Source organism: Heterodontus francisci, chromosome 3 (assembly GCF_036365525.1).
Source record: "Heterodontus francisci isolate sHetFra1 chromosome 3, sHetFra1.hap1, whole genome shotgun sequence".
Lineage (NCBI taxonomy): Eukaryota > Metazoa > Chordata > Chondrichthyes > Heterodontiformes > Heterodontidae > Heterodontus > Heterodontus francisci.
Genome location: NC_090373.1, coordinates 161,085,665 through 161,112,869, shown reverse-complemented (window position 1 = coordinate 161,112,869; position 27,205 = coordinate 161,085,665). Strand labels below are relative to the sequence as shown.

Below are 27,205 nucleotides of genomic sequence, written 5' to 3'. Positions count from 1 at the left end.
CTGCACCCATCCGCCTCTATGTCTGCCCCCATCGGGGGCTAAAAATTCAGTCCAATGATGTTCTAGGCTGGAAGGGTACTCAAAGGCACATGGAGCAAATGATGGGATGCATTAGCCCCAAGGGTGCCTAGCCCATTGTCTGAAGTTCCCTCAAAGACAGGCATTGGAGAGGTTCTTTGTCACTTTTAGGAAAAATGGTGACATTTTCGACAACTCATTGAGAAACACCAGTGCAGGACAAATGTGCTACTGGTTGGTTACATCACAGACTGACTCGTCCCAATCAAATTAGGGAGGCTCTGTGAAAGTGCTAAATGTTCCTGAGGCAGTGATAGTTGCTACGCTGGAAGTCACCATTGTCCTTAATTCCCTCTCCCAGTGCCTTGAAGCTGCAGAAATCTCCTGGATTATCATTCTCTCCATGGTTCCCTGCATGTCATAGGAAATTCCCTGCAATATGTTGCAGATGTAGGTAATGGACTCATCCCGCATCACATATGCATGGAAACTATCTCACTGCCTGCACAAAATTAATGCTCCCTAATCATAGCCCTTTGGAAACTATTAAACATTTAATTCTATGAAGAAGAAAAGTCAATAATTACATGAGAAATAGCAAAAGCCAAAACACATATAAAGCACCAATTAGTTGCAGAACAACAATGACTTATATGTTGTATGACTTCAGTCGATTTATTTTCACCATTTTCCATCCCACACTCATGTATAAGCACAGCAAAGTAATGGGGAAGAAGATATTTTCTGTAACATTTTTGTTTGGGAGGCAGACTATTTTGTTAACGTAAAAGTACCCCTTACTTACTTAAGCTTTCTTATTGGGCGTCAAAAACTCGGGAAAGTTGCTGAAATGTTACAATCTTTTTAAATTTGAATATCAGTGTAGGGTAGTAACTAAAGAATTAAACAAGGATCTGTACACAATCTGGTGATGTAAGTCAAAGAGTACTGTACTTGTTAAGTGCTACAGTCTGGCTCAACTGTTCTTTCCAGATTGGTCCTTGAAAAGCCTCATGTAATCTTTCTGACTGGCTAAAGCAGTTATCATTTTCTTTTATATAAAGGTTGAAATGTAATGGGCTTGATAGACTCCAATGTAAATCTTATCATTTTTATTTAATTTTTAGCTTAGCTGAATTATGTACCTATTTGCTTTTCTTATAGGTCATGAAAATGTACTGTAACGTAACTGAAAATATTTGGCTTGAAGGACTAAAAATAGCTGAAGCCGATTAAAGTACACTTAAGCCTACATGAGAAAGAAAAACACAAACAGCAGTTTCAATATGAGTCATTCACATGTGCATGAAGGAGAATGGAGGCAAATTTAAAATGTCAAGGAAGGAGTAATTGCAGATCTACTGTCAGCTTCCAACACCATTCTACAGCTGCACAAGTAGAAATAAAGACAAACCACAGTTCTATAACCCCCAATTACAGAACACCATTTAATTTAAAATTTGACACTCCACACTTAAAGGATGAAAATGGGTCTATTAACAATTATCAAGTCATGCTATAATAAAAACAGAAGATGTTGCAAATACTCAGGTCTGGCAGCCTCTGTGGAGAGAAAACAGAGTTAAACTTTTGTCAGAAGGTCACTGACCTGAAATATTGGGCTAAAAATTGGATAGGCCTTTATTTTGGGCATGGGGAAATCACAATTTGCAACTTGCCGTGACCTGTTCAGATCGAGATGGGCAACACACAAATTTGGTGTACCCACATCATCTGAATGTAGCACTGGGCCAAGCAGGTCCTGCACTGCTCTCCTCTTCTAAATGCTACCTGCAGGCTCTGTGTGGGGGTGGGGGGGGGGGGCATCATTGTTTGGAAGCCATGTGGTCTAGCCAGCCTTCCCTTCTTAAAGGCAGGCTGTCCATCTTAAAAGGAAGCTGCACTGAAGAAATTGCTGCAATTTAAAGCATCAGAGCAGAGCAGAGAGAATGTTCCAGAGCAACAGCTGCAATGCTGGAGGCATTAGTGGTGGAGGTGGGCAGGAGAAGAGATCTCATAGTTCCATGGAAGGCAGGGAGGGGGAGCTAGAGACCCTCAGGAATCACCCTCAGAAAGGAGTGAGGGAGTGGGAGCAGGTAGTCAGGCAGATCAAGTTCCAGATTCTGGACCCAAGGTTCTGGCAGCAGTGCCACAAGAGTTCTAATGACCTCATGTGGGTAGTCAATATCAGTGAATGCACCTTCGCATTACATCTCCTATCCTTCTTTTTCTTAGGCAGTCCTTCGGAAACGAGGATGACTTTTTTCCACTCCAAGCTTGTGGCTCCTTAGGTGACTGAATAGTCCAATTCTGGATCTGCGCACTCTGCCACAGGTGGGGGCAGGTGGTATTTGATGAGGCAAGTGGATGGGATGCTTGAATTTCTGAAAGCTCCTCTGCTGTTCATGCTTGGTCGCTGCCTGGGCATGTCGACGTTGTGCTAACTGGCTGGCAGCGTTGTGGATGCTTTTTCTCTATTTTGGGCAGTCTCAGGCAAGAGATTCCCACGAATCAGTGGAGATGTCATATTTTTTCAGGGAGGCTTTAAGGACATCCTTGTAGCGTTCCCTCTGCCTTCCTGGTAACCTCTTGCTGTGACGGAACTCGGGGTTATCTCCTATCCACCACACCAGCTCCTCATGCTGCTCAATGCACCACACCCCCATCACTCAGCCAGCAGCACCTCTGACATTCAGGATACGTCTAACATCCAGATACTCAACCTCACCTTCATACAATGCTGCCAGCCTCAGGCCCACGTCTTATTGCCTCCACATACCTTCAGCTATTCAGCTATGGTAGGCACATCACCCAAACACAGTGCTACAAGATCATTGACGTTCTGCCCTCTCTCCTTTGGACAAGATGGGATGAAATACAAAGGAGCAGAGCAGAGCAGAGCCAAGGATGCCGGCAACTCCTGAGCCTTATGGAGCAGATGGCTTTCAGCAGCGTGGGGCCTGGCAGCAGGCATCGCTGAGAATATTAAGGATGAAAGTATGTTCCTGCCTTATGCCCCTTCTCAGCTTCCATCACACCCTCAGCCTGATATCTGGCAAGATGAGCAAACTGTTCATAATGTGGCATTAAACCCCAGCCTTCTCCTTCTGATTTTCTGCTTTCAAACACCCAAGAACTGCCACCAAATCAGCCACAGCAGTCCCAGGAGGAAGAAAGAGAGCAATAGCACAGCACTGGTGAAGAGGCCCCTCTACTTGATCTGAAATTTTCAGCCTCCAGCTAGGTCAAAATTCTGGAACTCCCTCCCCAACAGCTATGTGCCTATACCACATGGACTGCAGCAGTTCAAGAAGGCGGCTAACCCCTGCCTTCTCAAGGGCAATTACGGATGGGCAACAAATGCTGACCTTGCCAGTGAGGCTCACATTCCATGAAGGAATAAAAAAAAGATACTGGCACTGCATCTTTATTGGAGGCTAGTATAGAGTTGGGTTCAGCATGTGGGGAGCCACTGTGCATGAGTGGTCTGCAGCCAGAGCAGGAGTAAAGGATGGATTGTTTGCCAGCTTACCGGTGGGTGAGGCCACAGACGGGTTCTGCTGCATAGGGCTCAAATGAGAACCTCAATGGGTTGGCATGTAGGAGAACGTTAATGAGCATGCACACCGAGATGCTTGGTGCATTGGCTGGCATGACAGATAGCATCCTGTCACTATCAAGGAACATGGAGGAGTCCAGCTCCAAGTCAGCAGAGGGCAGCATGGAGATCTTGCCCTTTCCGCAGCCTCTGCTCCATCTCCCTATCATCCTGCAGACCCAGAAGCACTGCCACTACTGCCCCTCTGCCTGTTCTGCTTTTGTGTGGATGGATGATCTACTCCTCTACCCTCCCTCTGAGGATGCAGCAAATCCAGGACCATAAAAATCCTACAGGAACACTCCACTTTGCAATGGAAAAAGTTGTCAAAAAAATTACTATACCTCCAATTTGGGTGTGGTCCTTTAAGGAAAGCTAGTGTGGGGCCCATCTTACACCCTCAGGCCGATATCTGATGAACGCATATGTGCACAAGACCCACATGGTGAAAATTTGGAATCCTGGCATCACATCAGCAGGTTGACTGTGAGCGCTCAGGATAGCGCAAATTCAAAGCCTTCCAGTGTATGCAGGAGGTGCACCTGTGTGAACCCTTCTCCTGCTGCAATGCCGCATGGGTTGCACATAAAGTGCTACGCAGGGCGTTGCACACCCAGGAATTGGTGGTAGGCCTCGATAGCACCACTCAAGGCGGCGCTATGCGACCAAATTTCTAGTCTGTTAACTGTTTTTCTACAGATGCTCTCAGACCTGTTGAATATTTCCAGAATTTTCTGGTTTTATTTCAGATTTCCAGCATCCACAGTATTTTGCTTTTGTATTAAATTATGCGAAATTAACTTGGGCATGAATTTAGATCAAACGGAAGGTTTCAGTCTTTTCAATTTGAATGTGCCTGAAGTCTTTGAGTTCTTTAGAACCACTAAAAAAATTGTGCAGTCTCTAATCCAAACAAATTAGCTCTAATTAACTGGAACATATAAGCATGGTCACTGTTCTGCAAAGTTTAAAGCAAAATGAAACTTAGTTCTGAAATAATTTGTGAATCAGATTATTTGAAGGTTTCTAACAGTTGCTCACTGAACACTTTTATCCTTTTACCTGAATATTCTGGCTACATTTGTACAGACGTCTTTATCATTTATGTGTTGTTCCAGTACCACACACAGTTCCAGTAATGCTCCAGTGCTTAGGAACCTGGACCGGGACTGAGGTAGGTCTGCCAAGTTTCTCAGGGTAGCAGTGACCTTCCAGCAAGAAAATACAAATCATTCACAAAACATCAAAGATGCTAAGAAATTGTTTAACAAAAAAGTTACATTGTAGATTTCAAGTTTTTGATACATTTTTCTTCATTATTAAAAGGAAAATTATGTTGATTAACATTTCTAAATGTAGTTCAAGCATGCAATAGTATTACACCATTTTCCCTTAATGTTGCATTTTAAAAAATATAATAACAATGTTATAGCAACTGCTTATATTTTATTACTTATTTTGATCTATCAAAGCAAACAGAGTCTTCAGAGATTCAGCATAGTGAGGATAATCATGCTATATAATTATTGCTTTTTATTCTTTGGTAATATTTAATAGCATTATGAACAATTTTAAAGGCATAGCTTCCTTGAGATTGCAGAAGCCTGACACCTGAAACTAAAGACTACTATAGATTGTTGCAGATAAGGGGCTGGACTTTGTGTTGGAGACAGGGTTCCCAGTGCCAGGCCAAAAAGTCGGCCTTTTTGCACCCCCCCATCCCAAACCCCAGAGCGATCCTCCGGTCTTTTTCAATCAAAGTTTCATGAGCCAGGATCCCTGTCCCTTTAAAGAAGGGGATCCCGCCTCCAAGAGCTGCCAGCCAATCAGAGGACCAGCAGCTCAACAGTACCACCAGGAGCGGTGGCCACTGCCGGTACTGCAGAGGCCTCAAACCTAGGACCAGCACTGGAACCCCGGACCAGAGGCTGGTGAGGCAGGGTCACCAGGGGCAGTCCGGAAGGCCCCGGTGAGGGGGGACTGGAAAGTCATGCAGCCCTTGGGAGGGGGATCTGGGGGGTAAACTATTTCCTGGTGGGGGTCCTCTGTGGATCATAGGTTGCCCACGGAAGAGGGCGCCCACCCCCCCACCCCCCACCAAGCCCATAGGGAGGGTGCCTCATGTTACAAGCCACCCCTCCAGCGCTGGTAAGATACCAGCGGCAGCGGGAAGAGGCCCTTACTTGGTTGTTAATAGGCCAGTTAAGGACCTCAATTGGCCTCGGTGGGAAGGCCATCGTTGGGAAGATCACTTGGCGACAGGATCTCCACCCCCCCCCCACCCCCCGCTCCCTCCTCCACCTGTCATGATACTCTGTGCCCCTCGCCCCACCGCCTCTGATCTCGCCTCAGGGGGCCGCATAAAATCCCGGCCCATATCTTAGTTGCAACTACCTGACAACAACTTCATTGCAAACTCAGCTTATTAAACTCCTAATCTCAAGATGCAGAAATGGAATTACATTCTTGACATTTAACATGAATGTTTGCAGAGTACCCAGCTTTTAGAGTCACTAAAAAAATATGAATTTTTGAATAACCCACTCTTAAACAGGGAGGTGGAGTTCAAATTCTAGCCTTAATCAAATTTGAGCTGGACTGTTCTCTAAGTGAAGCTACCAGATGGAGTTTTCCATGTCTGTGGAAAGCAAATTTCAGAACCTGTCCTTCCTCTTCTCAAAGAGAAGGGGCGGCACAGTGGCGCAGTGGTTAGCACCGCAGCCTCACAGCTCCAGTGACCCGGGTTCAATTCTGGGTACTGCCTGTGTGGAGTTTGCAAGTTCTCCCTGTGTCTGCGTGGGTTTTCTCCGGGTGCTCCGGTTTCCTCCCACAAGCCAAAAGACTTGCAGGTTGGTAGGTAAATTGGCCATTATAAATTGCCACTAGTATAGGTAGGTGGTAGGGAAATATAGGGACAGGTGGGGATGTGGTAGGAATATGGGATTAGTGCAGGATTAGTATAGATGGGTGGTTGATGGTCGGCACAGACTCGGTGGGCCGAAGGGCCTGTTTCAGTGCTGTATCTCTAAAAAAAAATGTTTACAGAAGCAGTGTGTGCCATGAATTCCACATCCCAGATTTTCCAACCCTTGAACTTGTCGATGTAAGTAATCCAAAAAGAAAATGAACCAAAGCATAGTCATGGAAACACGTTGATTGCCTATATTGTCAACCAGGGATAGTGAATAAAATGAGGAAACCACAAGAGGTTCAACCTCTTAAAGAGATATATATATTTCATTTATTTATCTATCCAAGATCCCCCACATTGGTTTTTTTATACATTCTACTTAACATATCGATGCATTGGCAGAAAAACAGTATAACAGAACAACAATCAGTACAAAGTGAAGCTGTGTTGGGTGAAATCCAACATAGATTTTTAAAAGTTTGAAAAATAAAGTGATATAAAACCAAGCTGTTCCATCAACAGTTTTAAATGCCAATAGTAAGAGAGCAATTATTGACTTATCCTCTTTTCAACAGCAATAAGTTCTTTGAAAAACAGTTTCGACAGTTCCACTCTAAACTGAAAACTTTCCATTAAAAATTAAAAAAGGTTCTGCAGAAGCAATTCAAAAAGTATTGACATAGACATTCAATTCAATCTGTAGTCTGTTAAGAAAAAAAGTCAGTCTAAGCAAGGAGCGCATTGCAGTTCTAGTTGAATGGTGGGCTTTTCAAATGCTTCTGAAGACAAAAGTGAAAAAAAAGCCCAAGTTACAGGCTGTCCTCATAAGCATAGAAAATAACAGAAACAATTAGGGAAGTTAACAGATGAGAGACCCTATTGCAGGGTAGCAGCTGGAGCAGAAGAAAGAAAATACAGGGAAGAAATAAGAGAGACAGGAATAATGACAGGGTGACAATCAAACCAGCTTAAAATCAAGTGGACAGACTAGCGCAGTTCTTGGGATCATCCTAATTTTAATAATTCAAATGAGCTCCTAGCAGGGTTTATAGGGCTATAGCAACTTAAAGAGGTCCACACAGGAGAGAATGCTATAGAAACTAATTCACAGTTTGGCTGAACAACACTCTGTTCTCAGAATCTTTGATAATTCAACTTAAATGCTTCTCCCAGATATTAGACAGTTGAGGGATGTCCTGTTTAGATCCAAGCAAAACAGGCTCAGCAGAGGTGACGGCACAGTGGTGTACAGTAGGGAGGGAGTTGCCCTGAGAGGCCTCAAAATTGGCTCTGGACCCCATGAAGTCTCATGGAATCAGGTCAAACATGGGTAAGGAAACCTCCTGCTCATTACCACCTACCGCCCTCCCTCAGCTGATGAATCAGTACTCCTCCATGTTGAACAGCACTTGGAGGAAGCATTGAGGGTGGCAAGGGCGCAGAATGTACTCTGGGTGGGGGATTTCAATGTCCATCACCAAGAGTGGCTCAGTAGCACCATTACTAACCGAGCTGGCCGAGTCCTAAACGACATATCTGCTAGACTGGGTATGCAGCAGGTGATGAGGGAACCAACAAGAGAGGAAAACATACTTGACATCGTCCTCACCAATCTGCCTGCCGCAGATGCATCTGTCCACAACAGTACTGGTAGGAGTGACCATTGCACAGTCGTTGTGGAGACGAAGTCCCGACTTCACATTGAAGATACCCTCCTTCCTGTTGTGTGGCACTATCACCGTGCTAAATGGGATAGATTTCGAACAGATCTAGCAATGCAAAACTGGACATCCATGAGGCACTGTGGGCCATCAGCAGCAGAATTGTACTCAACCACAATCTGTAACCCAGCATATCCCCCACTCTACGATTACCAACAAGCCAGGAGACCAACCCTGGTTCAATGAAGAGTGCAGGAGAGCATGCCAGGAGCAGCACCAGGCATATCTCAAAATGAAGTGTCAACCTGGTGAAACTACAATACAGGAATATCTGCGTGCACAACTGTGTAAGCAGCATGCAATAGACAGAGCTAAGTGATCCCAAAACCAATGGATCAGATCTAAGCTCTGCAGTCCTGCCACATCCAGTCGTGGATGGTGGTGGACAATTAAACAACAAACTGGAGGCTCCGCAAATATCCCTATCCTCAATGATGGGGGAGCCCAGCACATCTGTGCGAAAGATAAGGCTGAAGCATTTGCAACAATCTTCAGCCAGAAGTGCCGAGTTGATGATTCATCTCGGCCTCCTCCTGAAGTCCCCAGCATCACAGATGCCAGTCTTCAGCCAATTCAATTCACTCCGTGTGATATCAAGAAACGAATGAAGGCACTGGATACTGCAAAGGCCATGGGCCCTGACAATATTCTGGCAACAGTACTGAAGACCTGTGCTCCAGAACTTGCCACGTGCCTAGCCAAGCTGTTCCAGTACAGCTACAACACTGGCATCTACCCTGCAATGTGGAAAATTCCCCAGGTATGTCCTGTACACAAAAAGCAGGGCAAGTCCAACCCGGCCAATTACCGCCCCAAGAGCCTACTCTCAATCATCGGTAAAGTGATGGAAGGTGTCATCAACAGTGCCATCAAGCGGCACTTGCTTAGCAATAACCTGCTCAGTGACGCTCAGTTTGGGTTCCGCCAGGGCCACTCAGCTCCTGACCTCATTACAGCCTTGGTTCAAACATGGACAAAAGAGCTGAACTCAAGAGGTGAGGTGAGAGTGAATGCCCTTGACATCAAGGCAGCTTTTGACCGAGTATGGCATCAAGGAGCCCTAGAAAAACTGTCAATGGGAATCAGGGGGAATCCGCTGGCTGGAGTCATACCTAGCGCAAAGGAAGATGGTTGTGGTTGTTGGAGGTCAATCATCTGAGCTCCAGGACATCACTGCAGGAGTTCCTCAGGGTAGTGTCCTAGGCCCAACCATCTTCAGCTGCTTCATCAATGACCTTCCTTCAATCATAAGGTCAGAAGTGGGGATGTTCGCTGATGATTGCACAATGTTCAGCACTATTTGTGACTCCTCCGATACTGAAGCAGTCCGTGTAGAAATGCAGCAAGATCTGGACAATATCCAGGCTTGAGCTGATAAGTGGCAAGTAACATTCGTGCCACACAAGTGCCAGGCAATGACCATCTCTAACAAGAGAGAATCTAACCATCTCCCCTTGACATTCAATGGCATTACCATCACTGAATCCCCCACTATCAACATCCTAGGGGCTACCATTGACCAGAAACTGAACTGGAGTAGCCATATAAATACCGTGGCTACAAGAGCAGGTCAGAGGCTAGGAATTCTGCAGCGAGTAACTCATCTCCTGACTCCCCAAAGCCTGTCCACCATCTACAAGGCACAAGCCAGGAGTGTGATGGAATACTCTCCACTTGCCTGGATGGGTGCATCTGCAACAACACTCAAGAGGCTCGACACCATCTAAGACAAAGCAGCCCGCTTGATCGGCACCCCATCTACCACCTGAAACATTCACTCCCCCCACGAGTGTTGTTGGAGCTGCACCCATCTAGGCAAGTGGAGAGTATTCCATCACACTCCTGACTTGTGTCTTGTAGATGGTGGACAGGCATTGGGAGTCAGAAAGTGAGTTACTCACCACAGGTTACCCAGCCTCTGATCTGCTCTTGTAGCCACAGTATTTATCTGGCTTGTCCAGTTAATTTTCTGGCCAATGGTGACCCCCTCCACCGCCGCCACCCACAGGATGTATTAAATATCCTAATGTGCTTCAAAGAAGCATTATCATAAACTTCACATGGAATTTATTTGCTTGGAGCGTACACCTGCAACAATTTCCATTATGACTTGCTTGTTGGCAACTAAGTTTTATTGCATCTGATAGCAAACAAATGTAATGCCCTCTGCTTGCATTCTTTTTCGAGGAGAAGACATTCCATAATAAGGAAGTAAGATTGGTGGTAGGTGGTGGACCCCAAACCTTCAACCTCTAATTCCATGTAGTAGCCCTTCAAATCCTGGGAGGTAGCAGGCTGATGGGGGGAGGAGGGAGATGAGGAAAATAGGGTGTCAGTTACAAGCTCCTCACAGTTCTTTTTCCTTTCCTCCTTATCCAATTATAACTAGCATTACCAGTCAGAAAATTAGATCAACTTAAGTCACTCCTACTGAAAGTGATATGAATGCTGCACCTCAGCAATCCATTCTAACATCGCTTCCTCTTTTCCTCCTCCGGATGTGCCTGATAAAGAATACCCAGGCCACTGCATCAGCACATGCCATCAAATGAGTTCTCAGTCAAGGGAAACATCCTTCCTGCATCCACCCCGTCGAGCCCTGTAAGAATATTGCATGCTTCAATGAGATCACCTCTCATTCTTCTAAACTCTAAAGAATACAGGCCCAGCCTCATCAATCTCTCAAACGATAATCCCACAATCCTAGGAATCAGTCTGATGAACCTCTGTTGCACTCTTTCTATGGCAAGTATACCCGTCCTTAGGTAAGGAGACCAAAACGACACAATACTCCAGGTGCGGTCTCACCAAGCTCTATACAATTGCAGAAATTACTCCTGTACTCAAATCCTCTTGCAATAAAGGCTTCCCATTTGTCTTCCCAATTGCTTGCTGCACCTGCATGTTAGCTTTCAGTGACTTATGAACAAGGACAGCCAGGTCCCTTTGGACATCAACGTTCCCAATCTCACCATTTAAGAAATGCTCTCCATTTCTGTTTTTCCTACCAATGTGGATACTTCACTTTTTTCCACATTATATTCCATCTGCCACGTTCTTGCACACTCACTTAGCCTGTCTAAATCCCCTTGAAGCCTCCTTACATCCTCTTCACAACTCACATTCCCACCTAGTTTTGTGTCATTAGCAAACTTAAAAACATTACATTTGGTCCCCACATCCAAATCATTGACGTAGATTGTGAATAGCTGGGGCCCAACACTGATCCCTGCGGTTCCCCACTAGTCACAGCCTGCCAACCTGAGAATGACCCATTTATTCCTACTCTCTGTTTTCTGTCCGTTGACCATTTCTCAATCCATGCCAGTATATTATCCCCAACCCCATGTGCTCTAATTTTGTTTACTAACCTCCCGTATGGGACTTTATCCAAAACTTTCTGAAAATCCAAATACACCACATCCACTTGTTTCCCTTTATCTATTCTGCTAGTTACATCCTCAAAAAACTCCAACAGGTTTGTCAAACAATTTCCCTTTCATAAATCCATGTTGACTCTGGCCAATCCTACCATTATTTTACGTGTTCAGTTATCATATCCTTTATAATAGATTCTAGCATTTACCCTACTACTGACAGGCTACAGGTCTGCAGTTCCACATTTTCTCTCTTCCTCCTTTCCGAAACAGTGGGGTTACATTTGCTACCTTCCGATCTGCAGGAAGCATTCCAGAATCTATAGAATTTTGGAAGATGACCACCAACGTATCCACTATCTCTACAGCCATCTCTTTTAACACTCTCGGATGTAGATCATCAGGTCCAGGTGATTTACCAACTTTTGTCCCATTAATTTTTCTAGTACTACTTTTTTACTAATACTAATTTCCTTCAGTTCCCCATTCTCGCTATTCCCTTGGTTCTCTAGTATTTCTGGGAGGTTTTTTGTATCTTCCTCCATGAAGACAGACATAAAGTATTTGTTTAGCTTGTCTGCCATTTCCTTATTCCCCATTATAAATTCACCTGTCTCTGCCTGTAATGGGCCCACATTTGGCTTTGCTAATTTTTTCCTTTTTACATATCTATAGAAGCTTTATTTTCTTGCTAGTTTACTTTCACATTCTATTTTCCCTTTCTTTATCAGTTTCTTGGTCCTCCTTTGCTGCATTCTAAAATGCACCCAAACCTCATGCTTACTACTTTTTTGGCAACTTTATAAGCCACTTCTTTTAACCTAATATAATCTTAAACTTAAGAGCTAAATTCTGCGGATGCTGGAACTCTGAAATTAGAACAGAAAGTGCTGGAAATACTCAGCACCTCTGGCAGCACCTGTGTAGACAGAAAGAGAGGTAACGTTTCAGGTCTGTGACCCTTCATCAGAACTGGTTTTCTCTCTACACAGATGTTGCCAGATATGCTGAGTACAATCTTTATCTTCTCTTGTTAGCCACAACTGGATCACTTTTCCTGTTGGGTTTTTGTGCCTCAAAAGAAAGTACATTTGTTCTAAACCACATATTAATTCTTTTAAATGCTATCCATTTCCTATCTACCGTCATACCTTTTAATGTAGTTTCTCAATCTATCACAGCCAACTTGCCCCTTATACTTTTGTAGTTTCCTTTGTTTAGATTTAAGACCCTAGATTCAGACTGAACTGCCACTTTCAACCTTAATGTAAAATTCTATCATATTATGGTCACTCTTCCCTAAAGACTCCTTTACGAGATTATTAATTTGCCCTTTCTCATTGCACAATACTAGATCTAAAATAGCCCATCTCTAGTTGGATCCTCAACATACTGTTCTAGAAAACCATCTCGTATACATTCCAGGAATTCATCCTTTACAGCATTAAGTGCTAGTTAGGTTTACCTAGTCTATATGTAAATAGAATTCCCCCATGATCACATATTACTGTTATTACATGCACCTCTAATTTCCTAATTTATACCTGCCTTACATTATCACTACTGTTTGGTGGCCAATGTTACGAACACATGAATTAGGAGCAGCTGTAGGCCATTTGATCCCTCTAGCCTGCTTCGCCATTCAATAAGATCATGGCTGATATGTTTGTGTTTTGAATTCCACACTCCCATCTACCCCCGATACGCTTGATTTCCTTGCCTAACATGAATCTATCTACCTCCGCCTTAAAAATATTCAATGACCTCGCCTCCACCACCTTCTGAGGCAGAGAGTTCCAAAGTCACACAACCCTCAGAGAAAAGATTTCTCCTCATCTCTATCCTAAAAGGGTGACCCCTAATTTTAAAAACAGTGCCCCCTAGTTCTGGACTCACCCACAAGAGGAAACATCCTCTACACATCTACCTTGTCAAGACCGTTTAGGATCTTGTATACTTCAATCAAGTCTCCCCTCACTCTTCTAAACTCCAGTGAAAATGAGCCCAGTCTGTCCAACATTTCCTCGTAAGACAACCCACTCATTCCAGGAATCAATCTAGTAAACCTCCTCTAAACCTCCTCCAATGCATTTACATCCTTCCTTAAATAAGGATACCAAAACTGCACACAGTATTTGAGATGTAGTCTCAACAATGCCCTGTATAACTGAAGTATAACATCCTTACTTTTATTTTCAACTCCTCTCGTAATGAAGTATGGCATTCCATTAGCTTTCTTTATTGTGACCGCTTTGCGGAACATCTCCGCTCAGTCCGCAAGCAGGACCCTGAGCTTCCGGTTGCTTGCCATTTCAACACTCCCCCCTGCTCTCATGCTCACATCTCTGTCCTGGGATTGCTGCAGTGTTCCAGTGAACATCAACGCAAGTTCGAGGAACAGCATCTCATCTACCGATTAGGCACACTACAGCCTGCCGGACTGAACATTGAGTTCAATAATTTCAGAGCATGACAGCCCCCCATTTTCCTTTCATTTTTAGTTATTTTTTCTTCCTTTTTTTTAACATTCCTTTTTACAATTTTTTTTGCATTTATTTCATTTCATCTTAGTTTGTTCAGTTTGCTTACCCACTGTTTTTTTCAGGTTGTTTTTCTTCAGGTTTGCACTTGCTGCTGCTCAATATTCAGTGTATTCACACCTAATCTGTACTAATGCTTTGTCTTTCAACACACCATCAACATATTGTTTGCCTTTGCTCTGTGACCTTTTGGTCAGCTATGTGGCCTGGTCCAATCTGCATCTTCTCCTTTGTTATCTCTTGCCCCACCCCCACCTCACTTGTTTATAATCTGTGACTTTTCTAATATTTGTCAGTTCCGAAGAAGGGTCACTGACCCGAAACGTTAACTCTGCTTCTCTTTCCACAGATGCTGCCAGACCTGCTGAGTGATTCCAACATTTCTTGTTTTTGTTTCAGCCTTCTTTATTACTTGCTGTACCTGCATACAAACTTTTTGTGCCTCCTGCACTAGAAAGCCTAGAACCCTCTGCACCTCGGAATTCTGCAGTCGTTCTCCATTTAAGCAATACTCTGCTTTTTTATTCTTCCTGCCAAAGTGAACAACTTCACATTTTCCCACTTTATACTCCATCTGCCAGATTTTTGCCCACTCACTCAACTGATCTATATCGGTCTGCAAACTTCGTATGTCCTCTTCACAACATACTTTCCTATCTATTTTTGTGTCATCTGCAAATTTAGCTACCATGCCATCGCTCCCTCTCATCTAACTCATTGATATAAATTGTAACAAGTTGAAGCCCCAGCACAGACCTCTGCAGGACTCCACTCGTCACATCCTGCCAATCAGAAAAGGACCCAGAGAGCATACTCTCTGTTTTCTGACAGCCTGCTAATCTTTTATCCATGATAATATGTTAGCCCCTACACCATGAGCTCTTACTTTGCGCAATAACCTTTTATATGGCACCTTGTCAGATGCCTTCTGGAAATCCAAGTACAGTATGTCAATGGGTTCCCCTTTAGCCACAGCACATGGCACTCCTTCAAAGATTTCCAACAAATTGGTTAAACATGTTTGCTGACCCTTGCTGTTTCTTAGCTCCACCCAAACTGTTTCTACATCTTGAACTTTCGCTCTAAGATCCTCTCTCACTAATGTAATGATTTCATCTTTTATTAACAGCGCTACCCCACCTCCTTTTTCTTTTTGCCTATCCTTCCTAAATGTTGAATATCCTTGAATATTCAGTTCCCAGCTTTGGACACCCTGCAGCTACGTCTCTATAATGGCAATTAGATCATACCCGTTTACTTTTATTTGTACTGTTAATTCATCTATCTTGTTGCAAATGCTGCATGCATTCAGATAGAGTGCCTTTAATTTTGCCTTTTTAACATTTTTCTGTGTTTTGACCCTATTTGATGCTGGCCTTTGTTTCCACTGTCTTCCAATTTTGCTTACTACTTTTCTTCCTACCATTACCACTTTTTCTCCTATCTGAAATCCCTCTCTTGTTCCCATCCCCCTGCCAAGCGAGCTTAAACCCTCCCCAACAGCACCAGCAAATCTCCCCGCAAGGATACTGGTCCTGATCCTGCTAAAGTGGAACCCGTCCTCCTTGTACAGGTCCCACCTGCCCCAGAACCAGTCCCTAAGCCTCAGAAATCTAAAACCCTTCTTCCTGCACCATCTCTCCAGCCACGCCTTCATTTTCTCTACCCTCCTATTTCTGTACTCACAAGCATGTGGCACTGGGCATAATCCTGAGATTAATGCCTTTGAAGTCTGCTTTTAAATCTCTTTCCGAGGTTTCCAAAATCTGTTTTCAGGACCTCATCCCTCTTTCTACCTATGTTGATGTGGCTGTTCTGGCTGTTCACCCTCCCTCATATGAATGTCCTGCAGCCGCACAGTGACATCATTGACTTTGGCACCAGGGAGGCAACATACCATCCTGGAGTCGCGTCTATGGCTGCAGAAACGTCTGTCTGTTCCCTTATTGAATCCCCTACCACTATTGCTCTTCCACTCTTCTTCCTCCCATCCTGTGCAGCTGAGCCACCCGTGGTGCCACAGACACACTAGAGAGTGAGGCAGAGCAGAGTGCACTGTATAAGACACAGTAGCAGCAAGAAAATGCAGCAGTGAAGAAGATGTTGCTGACTGGAGGGTCAATTTTACGCTCGATTGGCTGAACAGCCTGGGAACATAGATCGCACAGGTCCAACTTTTAAAAGAAGGATGTTAGCAGAGCTTAAAACACAAGTGCAGGCACTGGGAATGGCCTCTGGCAATGTGAAGCTAACAGTTTGGCGACTAAAAGAATCTTCAATTTGTACTTGCAGTTTGGTAATGAATGGTTTTTCAGCATGGTATAGGATGCCAGATTGGCAAGAGTGGTCTCTTCCAGCCTTGAAGTGATTTCCATGATCAGGCACAGAAGAAAGTGCGGTAAGAAGTGGTAAGGTAATGATTATAGTGAAGGATACAAAGTAGTAGTCATAGATTGTTTTGTCAGTGATCGAGACCACCTCAGAAGTGAGGCCATGGGAGCTGACTATGGATACAAGTAGGAATGTTTATATTGTGATAGGTTTAGAGAGAACAGGTCATGGTGAATTCAAGAGGAGCAAAGGAAGCTCAGATGGAAATTGAAGTCATTAAGTTGCTCAGTGCCAGAGGCTGAGGGATGAAATGCAATTGAAATACAAAACAGATCACTCTTATAAAGTATGATGCAGCTGATCTAGTGTAACCAAGGGATGTAGTCACCAATTACCTTTTGTTTCCATATAACTTCAAAGAAAATACAGTCTGCATTTAAATGGAATCCTATTTTGCTGCTGAATCAGTCTCATAACCAATGACTGAAAAGCTGTTTGGTGTAAAGTTTCATTGAATCATAGAATGGTTACAGCACAGAAAGAGACCATTCGGCCTGTTGTGTCCATGCCAGGTCTCTGCAAGAGCAACTCACCTAGTCCCACTCACCTGCCTTTTCCCCACAGACCTGCAAATGTTTTCTCTTCAGGTAATTATCCAGTTCTGTTTCGAAGGCCTTGATTGAATCTGCCTCCACCACACTCTCAGGCAGTGCATTCCAGATCCTAACCACTCGATGCATAAAAAAGGTTTTCCCTCATGTCGCTGTTGCTTCTTTTGCAAATCACCTTAAATCAGCATCCTCTGGTTCTGGATCCAATAGGAACAGTTTCTCCCTCTACACTCTGTCCAGACCCCCTCATGATTTCAAGCACCTCTTTGTACAAATCTAACAAGGGAGTGAGACCAGACTGACGCTAAAGCAAGTAAACCTCTTTTTATGATCCATGTTTAGAGAACAAATGAGAGGCGTCTTTATTATATTTATTTATTGAGGAGTGTAGAAAATACACATTTCACTGTGGTATGATGTCTACTGTTCATTCATTTATCTTATGTAGATAAAACTACTTATTGTTTTAGAGCCTGTACTTCAGTCTGGCAAGAGTGCATATCCAGTCTATGTTTGAAGAGAAGAGAATCATATAGCAGCACATGAAACATTCCAGTAGTCTCTATACAAAGAGTGAGGATTCTCAAGTTATAATACTAAACAATAAATTATTGTTTATCCAGGTATAGGGCAGAAAAAAATGTACTCTGGGATTATGAGGTTCATTCTTCCCCTGCTCCTTTCTCAGTTAATGCTAGCACTTCCCTTCCTCTTCCAACCCAAAGTACCAATCGCCGCCTTTTCTGTTTACCCCACAAAATTGCCACTCAGCTTCTGCTTCTCTCTCCCTTCAGCATTGCTTCTGCTGGAGTGTTTTACTATTGGAAGTGATTCCAGTCACTGCATACTTCCAGCAAAAATCCTGTTGTTGCAAGAATTCTTGCCTTGAATATGCAGCAGCTGGGATCACTTCCATTAGCAACAAGACTCAGACACTGTAGGGAAAGTGGCCCGGTGTTACCGATTTTTTGTCAACAAATGTTGACACTGACTGAACACTCAGCGTGAAACACAAACTGTGTGGTATCAGCGAAAGATAAATTGGAGACAAGAAAGACATAGAAGATTTAGATTTACTGGTAGGGGGTATGATTAAGAAGTTTGCAGCTGATATGAAAATTGGTTGTGTGGTTGATAGTGAGGAAGAAACCTGTAGACTGCAGGAAGATCTCAATGGATCAGGTGGGCAGAAAAGAGACAAATAGGGCTGCATTTTAAAAACCCGCCACTGAAATAGGTGATGGGTGGAAAAACTTGTGGCCCGCATGCACAGGCCCACATTGCGGAGCCGCCGCGATCCCATACATGATGGCTCATTATCTTGTCCGGAGCAGCCGCCCACCCCCCCAATGAAGTGGAGGGGGCAGGCGAGCCATCTCTGGCAACGGCGTATGGCGCCAATGCACTGGCGCCATTTTTAAAGGACTTATAGTCCTCAATGAGCATTTAAAATTTAAAGGGACAGTGAATTTAAAGTTTTTAAAAATGAATAAAATAAGCTTTCCATGCCTACTCCCACCACCCCTACCCCTCCCCAATGGCATTACACATCATTCCTGCCGTTTCTCCCCTGGAATACCTACCGTGAAAATTTGACCTTACCCAGCCTCCACCAAAAAAAGTTCGGAACCTTTGTCCTTTACCCTTACCATCACCCCCCTGACCACTCCGAAGTGTTTTAACGCCACTTCCCCCCTCCCGCACAGAGAAAATTACTTCCTCCTCCTTCCCCACAGGAGTCGTGCCTTGTTTCCCCAAACGGGGATTCGAAGGCACGGCATTACTGGCTGGAATGAAGATTGGAACTTGCTCTCAGAATTGCTGTGGCCGGCACGTTAATGAAAGGTAACTATTCATTAGCATATTTTAATGTGGGCCCCATGAGGGCGCGATGCTGCCACCGAGATCTGTATGGGGCCTGTCGGCATTGGGGTTAGTGGCAGACCTCCTCTGTTGCTATCTTCATTTCCCACCCACCCCCCCCCCACCCCCGCTACTGTACCCGGCGTTGGAGAGCCTTTAAGATCCAGCCCATAGAATTCAATCCAGAGAAGTGTGAGCCATCGCATTTGGGAAGGACAAGCAAGGCAAAGGTTTACACAATAAATGATAGTATTCTGAGAACTGTAGAGGAACAAAGGGACTTTGGTTTGCATGTCTACAAATCCCTGAAGGTAGCAGAACAGATAGATAAAATGGTCATGAAGGCATACGGGCTAGAGGCCTGCTTTAGGTCGGGCAAAAGAACCCGACCGAACTACAGCAGACCCGAGCCCGACCTGGCCCGAGTCCCTCCAATTTTGCCCTGAGCCCGAACCGACCCAAACCCGCCACTACTAGATCCGACTCGACCATCCCTTTTCTTACCTTCCTGACACCGAACCTGCAAGAAGCTGCAGCGCATGCGTGGTGACATCATAGTGACGTCACTCGCTCACTGCAGACTCAGTTTCGTCCTGGATTCCCAGCTCAGGTAAATTTTTTTAATTTCAATACTTACCAGCAGAGCACTTACCATGCGTGTCTGGCCTGACCCGACCTGACTCAACCTGGACTTGGTCCGACCCGACCAGAGCCCAAAAGCCGACCCCAGAAGATGGGCCCGACCCGACCTGAACCCAACACATGTCGTCGGGTCCGGGTCGGGTAACAAGCCTCTAATAAGGGCTACTTTCCTTTATTGGCCAAGGCTTAGAGTATGACAGCAAAGAGGTTTTGCTAGAAGTGTATAAAACACTAGTTAGACCACAGTTAGAGTACAATTCTGATCACTGCATTACAGGAAGGATGTGAGGATACAGAAGAGATTTACGAGGATATTGCCAAGGTTGGAGAATTTTAGCTATGAGGGAAGATTGGATAGCCTGGGATTGCTTTTTTTTGGAACAGCACAGCTTGAGGGGACATTTAATTGAGATGGGATCTGGAACTCACTGCCTGAAAGGCTGGTAGAGGCAGAAACCTCTACAGCATTTAAAAAATATTTGGATATGCACTTGAGGTGCCGTAATCTACAGGGCAAGGAACCAACAGCTGGAAAATGGGATGAGGCTGAAAAGCTCTTTTTTGGCTGGCATGGATATGACGGCCGAATGGCCTCCTTCTGTGCCATAAATCTTTCTATGTTTCTACTTTAAGAATAAAGAAAAGATTACAAAAGGAAGGAAAGAAAAAGAATGAGTGATGGAGCTACTGAGACAAGGAAAATTCTATAATATGTAGAGAGAGAGAGAGAAGTACACAATGATAGGGCTGGCAAACAGAAGAGCAGAAAATGAGGAATTACAGAGTGGGAGTGAAGCAGAAACATGTTATAGGAAGAGGAAACACAAGTTTATTTTTTATAAATTTCATCTGTTCAATGTCATATTAACCCAACTAGTGGTACATTGAGCTGAAACTTTAGGGCCCAATGCGCCGGCAATGGAGGTGGACGGGTGTGGAATTTTGTGCACAAGTGGCAAGTAACCAATTGAGTCACTTAAAGACTGTTAAAGCCTATTATTGGAATTTTCCACTCAGCCTGCAGGTCCCTGGAGGAGTTGGGGAACAGTGTAGCTGCCTGGAGATGGACTCTCGGCAGCAGCTCTGGGGGCCAGCACTCCAGGCAGGCTTCATGGAACTCCCTGCCCGCCTGGCTTCAGCTGCAGCCACAAGCCATCCTGTGGAGGGTTTCCCCCCACACAGTGGTGGCCCAGCTGCTGAAGTCACTTTTTAATTTAAATTTTAAAAAGTTGGAGAGAAGGCACCTCATTCTTTGGGTTCCCTCCCTCTCACTTACCTGGTAAGGGAGCCCGCTGCTTCTTCCAAGCTGCAGAGCATCCTATTGGCCCTCCAGCTTCAAGAACCCACCAGCCGTCATTAATTGGACAGCAAACCCACCCTCTGGTCACTAATTGGCCAATTTGGGGAAAATCATAGGCAAGTGACTGTTCCTCACACAGTGCTGGCTTCTGACCCCAGTTTGAGCCTAACAGCGGGGGTCCTAAAACCTGGGGGGGGGGGGGAAATCCTGCCCATTAACTTTACAACTTGAACAAGATTAGCTGGTGTTTTAAAATAGGGGAGAAAAAGTTATTGTATTGGAGTACAAAACTAAATTATATTTGGGGAATAGAAAAATTACAACGGCTATAGAGGTAAAATGGTATGCTAATATGCAAACTATTTCACAAAAGAGTCTAACCTTTCTGAACTTGTTATACTTCTGTAGTAACTGAACTTTACTGCAAATGTGCACGTGCCTCAGCACATGTGCAGAAAATAGTGAACTAAAACCGTGCTTCTGTAATCAGAAATGCTCATCAGCTCTCAGAAGACAAAGTGTTCCAATTTTTATGCTGTAATATTTATTCAGCAATAGATGTTCACCATCTGTTGCACTTCCAATCCGAACAAGCGGCAGTGTAAACAGGAACAGTAAATGCTGACTCTTGTATTTATTTGCAGTACGTATCCATGCCCATATATCATTATCACTCCTAACAACCTACTGGAAAGGAGCCAGTAATTGCTCTGTTTATATCCATTCAGTCCTTTACACAAAATTATTATTACCCCAGTCAATAAGTGACATAAGGAACACACTGTTCTCGGACTTAAGCTCCAGCAAAACAAGCAAATTAAAATTACACAAGGTAGTTCCTTTTCTTGGTCAACAGCAGGTCAGGTTACCAAAAATAGAAATGTGGTTTTATGAAGCACCTTATTGTTTCAAAGTATTGATACATTGGTTACAGTGACTTGTGTAGGCAAGCATAGCAGTCACTGCAGTCAATCTGAGCAAGCAATATCCGAGTAGCAGCAATGAGATGAATGTTAATATGTTTTCTTGGTGGTTTTGGTTGAAGGAAGGGTGTTGACCCTGACTTTGGGAAAAACTTCCTGCTCTTTGAATAGTGCCAAGGGATGACTACCTGCACAAGTAGATAGAACCTTGGTTTGTTTAACATCTCATCCGTAGGACAGAAATTCAACAGATATAGTGCTCGTTCATTGGAATTTTATTATTGGCTAAAGGCCTGGTACAAAACTCCAATCAACAACTTTCTGATTCAGCGGGGAGAGTAAAATCAATTGAGCCAGTTTGGCTTTTTTGGAGGGACGGAGGAAGGTCAATTCAAAATATAACAGGGTAAATTATCAACCTGCTGCCTTGAGTGTAAAATTGACATTGATTGGAAATGAAAATCGAGTGATTTCTGTAACAAGCTGCCAATTCACAATGCCAGTTTAACACCAAGTGACAAGTTAGAAATCTAACCCAATTATGCTCTGATGATAATAGTTCTTAAGTTTCTTTCTCAACCAAAAAGAAATCCTTATTGTATAATCCCAATCACATTATCTTGCAAAAATGATAATAGAATAGGGTCTGAATCAATCCATGATTGACTATATCAAAGCAAGGAAAATATTTTAATCTTTTCAGCTTGATACTGAACAATTTAAACATGCTGCCTAAGTTCCAGAAACATTTAATGACTTCCTTCCCCACTCTGCAATTTTTTCTTTAGAGAGAGAATTCAGTAGTGTAGTTTAATTTTGTAAAATTAACATGGTTTAAAATTGTAAGTGAATTATTATTGCTCAGATGTGTTCATTGCCTCCCAGACGTTTCATGCAAACTGTGTTACTTGAGCAGCAAAGCATGCTGGCTAAATGCAGAAATTCATAGAATTTGTCACAGGATACAATGCCATAACAAATCACTTGCTCTAATCATCTTTCAACCACTGTCCATAACTCTTCTGCATGACAGAAATCTATCAGATTATGATTTTTAAAAACATATATATAATTTATGCTCATTGTTTCTGAATCTGAGAACAATTTTGAGTGCAATGTTTTTCTATACCATGGTAGCTATTTTGCTGATATTGCATGCTTAGAAAATAGAACTACAAGTAGGTAATCTTATCTAAATTTTTGTTGAGGCACTATTCTAATCTTCAACTTTATTACTTTTGAGGGAGTGGGTCAATAACTGTACAAGCACATTTGCAACAACTTTACTTAAGCCTGCATGCTGGTGGTATAGAATGGAGAATCAAACATTTAATTAAAAGAGTATTTTCATCATTATGGATACAGCACTATGGTAGTAATGGTACTGGACTAGAACCCAAAGGTTATGAGTTCAAATCCCACCATGCAAGTTGTGAAATTGAACTCAATAATTCTGGTAATTTGTAGGCTGACACCGAAAAAAAGTGATGATTGTGTTGTGCTGGTTCATCAATGCTCTTTAGTGAATGGAAGCTACATGGCCTTTAGCATCCAGGATTGTCCTGGAATCTCCAGAAATTAAAGATTAATCTCTGGAGAAAAATCAAATGGGGCACTATTTCCATTAAATGATTTAGTTTAGTAGTTTAAAAAAAAAATGGAGATAGGAAAAAAATGGCTGTTTGACTAGGAGGCTAGGGGTCATATGACAAAACCTCCAGGAATGTGTCCAACCAGAGTTAGCTACCTAACCCAGTCCCATATTGTTCAATTGCCTCGAGTGTAAAACTGGCATTGAGATTTTGTGCCTTCTGAAATTGGCCTAGCAAGTCATTCAGTTGTAAAAATAAGCACTACATAAGGCAGGCCACTACCACGTTCAAGTTAACTAGAGATGGGCAATAAATGTGGTCTTGCCAGATTTACCCACTTTCCAAGAACAAAATGTTAAAAATCTCAAGGTGGTACATTAATTAATGGGTATGTTAGCATAGTGATTATGTTACCGAACCAGTAATCCAGAAGCCTGGGCTAATGTTCCTGAGACTGAAGTTCAAATTCCACCGTGGCAGCTGGGAAATTTAAATACAGTTAATTAAATAAATCTGGAATATAAAAACCTAATAGCAATAATAGTGGTGATGAAACTACCGGATTATCATAAAAACCCATCCGGTTCACTAATATCCTATCGGGAAAGAAATCTGCCATTCTTTTCCATTCTGGCCTATATGTGAGGAGTAGCACCAGGTGTACCTAAAAATGAGGTGCCAACCTGATGAAGCTACAATTACATGCATGTTGAACAATCTAAGCAGCATGCTATAGACAGAACTAAGCGATCCCACAATTGGCGGATCAGATCAAAGCTCAGCAATCCTATCACATCCAATCATGAATGGTGGTGGACAATTAAACAAATAATGAAATCAGAAGGCTCCACGAAAATCCCCATCTTCAATAATGGTGGAGAACAGTACGCAAGTGCAAAGGTCAAGACTGATGAAAGGTCACAGGCCTGAAACGTTAACTCTGCTTCTCTCTCCACAGATGCTGCCTGACCTGCTGAGTATTTCCAACACTTTCTTTTTTTTATTATTATTGAGACTTTGGCTGATGTGTGGCAAAATTTTATTTTCAAATTTCTTTTTTTGCATTACACAGGTGCCAGGCAATGATCATCTCCCAATAAGAGAGGGGCTAATCACCTCTCGTTGACATTCAACGGCATTACAAATGCTGAATCAACATCCTGGGGGTCAGAATTGATCAGAAACTTAACTGCCCCAGTCACATAAATACAATGGCTACAAGAGCAGGTCAGAGGCTGGATATTCTGTGGTAGGTGACCCAACTTCTGACTCCCCAAAGCCTTTCCACCATCTACAAGGCACAAGTCAAGAATGTGATGGAATACTCTTCACTTGCTTGGATGAGTGCAGTTCTAACAACACCGAAGAAGCTCAACATGTTCCAGGACAAAATAGCTCGCTTGATAGACACCCCATCTGCCACCTGAAACATTCATTCTCTCCATCAATGATGAACCGTGGCTGCAGTGTGCACTATCTACTATTTGCAATGTAGCAGATCAGCAAGGCTTCCTCGACAACACCTTCCAAACCCTCGACCTTTACCTCCTAGAAGGACAAGAGCAGCAGACAAATGAGACCACCACCACCACCTGCAAGTTCCCTTCCAAGTCACTCACCATTCTGGCTTGGAAATATATCGCCACTCCTTCATTCTTGCTGGGACAAAGTCCTGGAGCTCCCTGCCTAACAGAGCTGTATGAGCGCTCCGTGGCAGCCAGCACCATGATGCTGAGAACCATCTCTTCCATAGGGCTCAGCAGATGCAGGCATCCTTGTACCCACCAGCTCTGCTCAGCTCCATTCTATTGTGCGCCACCTTGTCATGCAAGGGAGAGAGCAGAATGTCAGTGGTTGTGCAGCACTGTCTGCCTGATGTGCCTGCTATAGCTGAAGGTAAGTGGAAGCAGTGAGAGGTGGCTGTGAGGCTGACAGCAGTGGTAGATACATGAGGGTGAGATGGAGTATCTGGATGTTAGACATGAGTCCTGAGTGCCAGGAAATGCTGTTGGGTGAGTGATGGGGATGTGGTGCATTAAGCAGTGTGAGAGGTTGGTGGTGTGCAGAGTAGAAGATGTCACGTGAAGATGCATTAATTAATGTTGACCACCTGCATTAACATCTCATAGAACTGCTGCCAGGTCCTCGGGCCCAAACTCTGAGAGTTGAAGCTCCTGGCCACCTGCTCCCACTTCGTGCTAAGGATGGTCCTTGAGGATCTCCGCAGGACCATGGCATCTCTCTTCATGCCCACCTGCACCACAATATCTCTTACACCACAGTCAGTTTGGATCCCTCTGTCTGCCCTGGTGTTCAGGTTGTACAAATTACCATTGCAACAATCTTTTTGTGTAACTTCCCTTTAGACTCTATGGGCTCAATTTTATGGGCCCCCTAGGGACGGGGATGGACGCGGAGAGGAGCCCATAAAATTACACGGGAAGGTGGGGTTAGGGGGTGGGGTGCGGTGGAGTGCTCATTGCCTTCCAATTTAGTCTGGGATGGGAAGGTGGAGGTTGGCCTTCCTGCCCAGAGGCCAATTGAGGCCCTTGGCCAATTAAGGGCCTCTTCCTGCTGCTGCTGTCATTTTACCAGCAGGGAAGGGCACCTCCGCCACATGCGGAGGCCGCTTAGCAAGGCGGTCCTCGTGTGGGCTTCGGGTGTGGGGGGAGGGGTGGGGAACAGCCCTCCTCCATGGACAATTTGTGGGAGGGCTCCTGGTAGCAAAGACCCCCCGTGGCATCACCCACCCTCCTGCCCTCAGTAACCCACCTCTCCCCCTCCTTGCTAGGGCCTGCTTGAGTGACTATGGCAAGCCTGCCCCCACCTACTTTCAGTCCAGGCTCCATGGATGCTCTTCAAGTGCCTGGTGCAGTTTCAGTGGTGCTGCTGGGACTGCTGAGGTGCCAGCTCTCTGATTGGCTGACAGCAGTTAGGGGCAGGATCCCTGTTCTTAAAGCGATGCGGACCCCGGCGCTGGGTAGTGAGAGCCATTAACTACAGCCTGGGAGGGTCCTCCAAAGGGCCAAGGCAGGTTTCCTCTTGTCTTTGGGGCCTGGCATCGGAATCCCGTGAGCTGCATAAAATCTAGCCCTATGACTCAAAGACTCTATACCAGGTGGTCTGTAACAACACTGCCAGGCATCTTGCTAATGTGCAGAATTCACCAGCAGCATTGAGAAGGAAAAATCAGCGTTGGAGGCACAACAGCTAGCGCCAAAATCATTCAGAGGAGGTGGGTAGACAAATTTTGTGTCTTACCCACCTCAATATAAATGAGCACGAGCAGGTCATGAAGTGCAGCTCCCGTGCCCAAAAATCAGAGATGAATTTCTATCCTTATATGTGCAGATAACTTCTTAACAATAGCAAAGTCTCTCACCATGGCTGCATATTGGCTCCCTTTCAGGTTACAGGATTAACTTGAGTAAGACAGAAGGGACATTCATATCATTAGGTGCTTCCTATCTTCACAAAATCGCAGAACTGTTACAGCCAGGAGGCGGCCATTTGGCCCATTGTGTCCGCACTGGCTCTCTGAAAGAGCAATTCACTTAGTGCCATTCCCCTGCCTTCTCCTCATAACCCTGCACATTCTTCCTCATTATATCAGTCTAATTCCTTTTTGAATGCTTCAGTTGAACCTGCCTCCACCACACTCTCAGGCAGCACATTCCAGACCTTAGCCACTTGCTGTGAAAAAGTTTTTCCTCATGTCACTTCTGCTTCTCTTATCTTACTTTAAATCTGTGTCCTCTTATTCTCAATCCTTTTACGA

The 27,205-nt window shown here is 44.1% G+C and overlaps 1 protein-coding gene across 4 annotated transcripts in view; it reads right to left on the bottom strand.

Annotated features, from left to right (window-relative positions):
• Positions 1 to 27,205, bottom strand: part of armc2 (armadillo repeat containing 2) — a 208,848-nt gene that overhangs the window by 77,388 nt on the left and 104,255 nt on the right. For all 4 annotated transcript variants that reach the window (XM_068027169.1, XM_068027168.1, XM_068027171.1 and 1 more), the window contains exon 11: positions 4,679 to 4,824. In XM_068027169.1, coding sequence (XP_067883270.1) covers positions 4,679 to 4,824 — 146 coding nt within the window. The remainder of the gene's footprint in view (positions 1 to 4,678; positions 4,825 to 27,205) is intronic.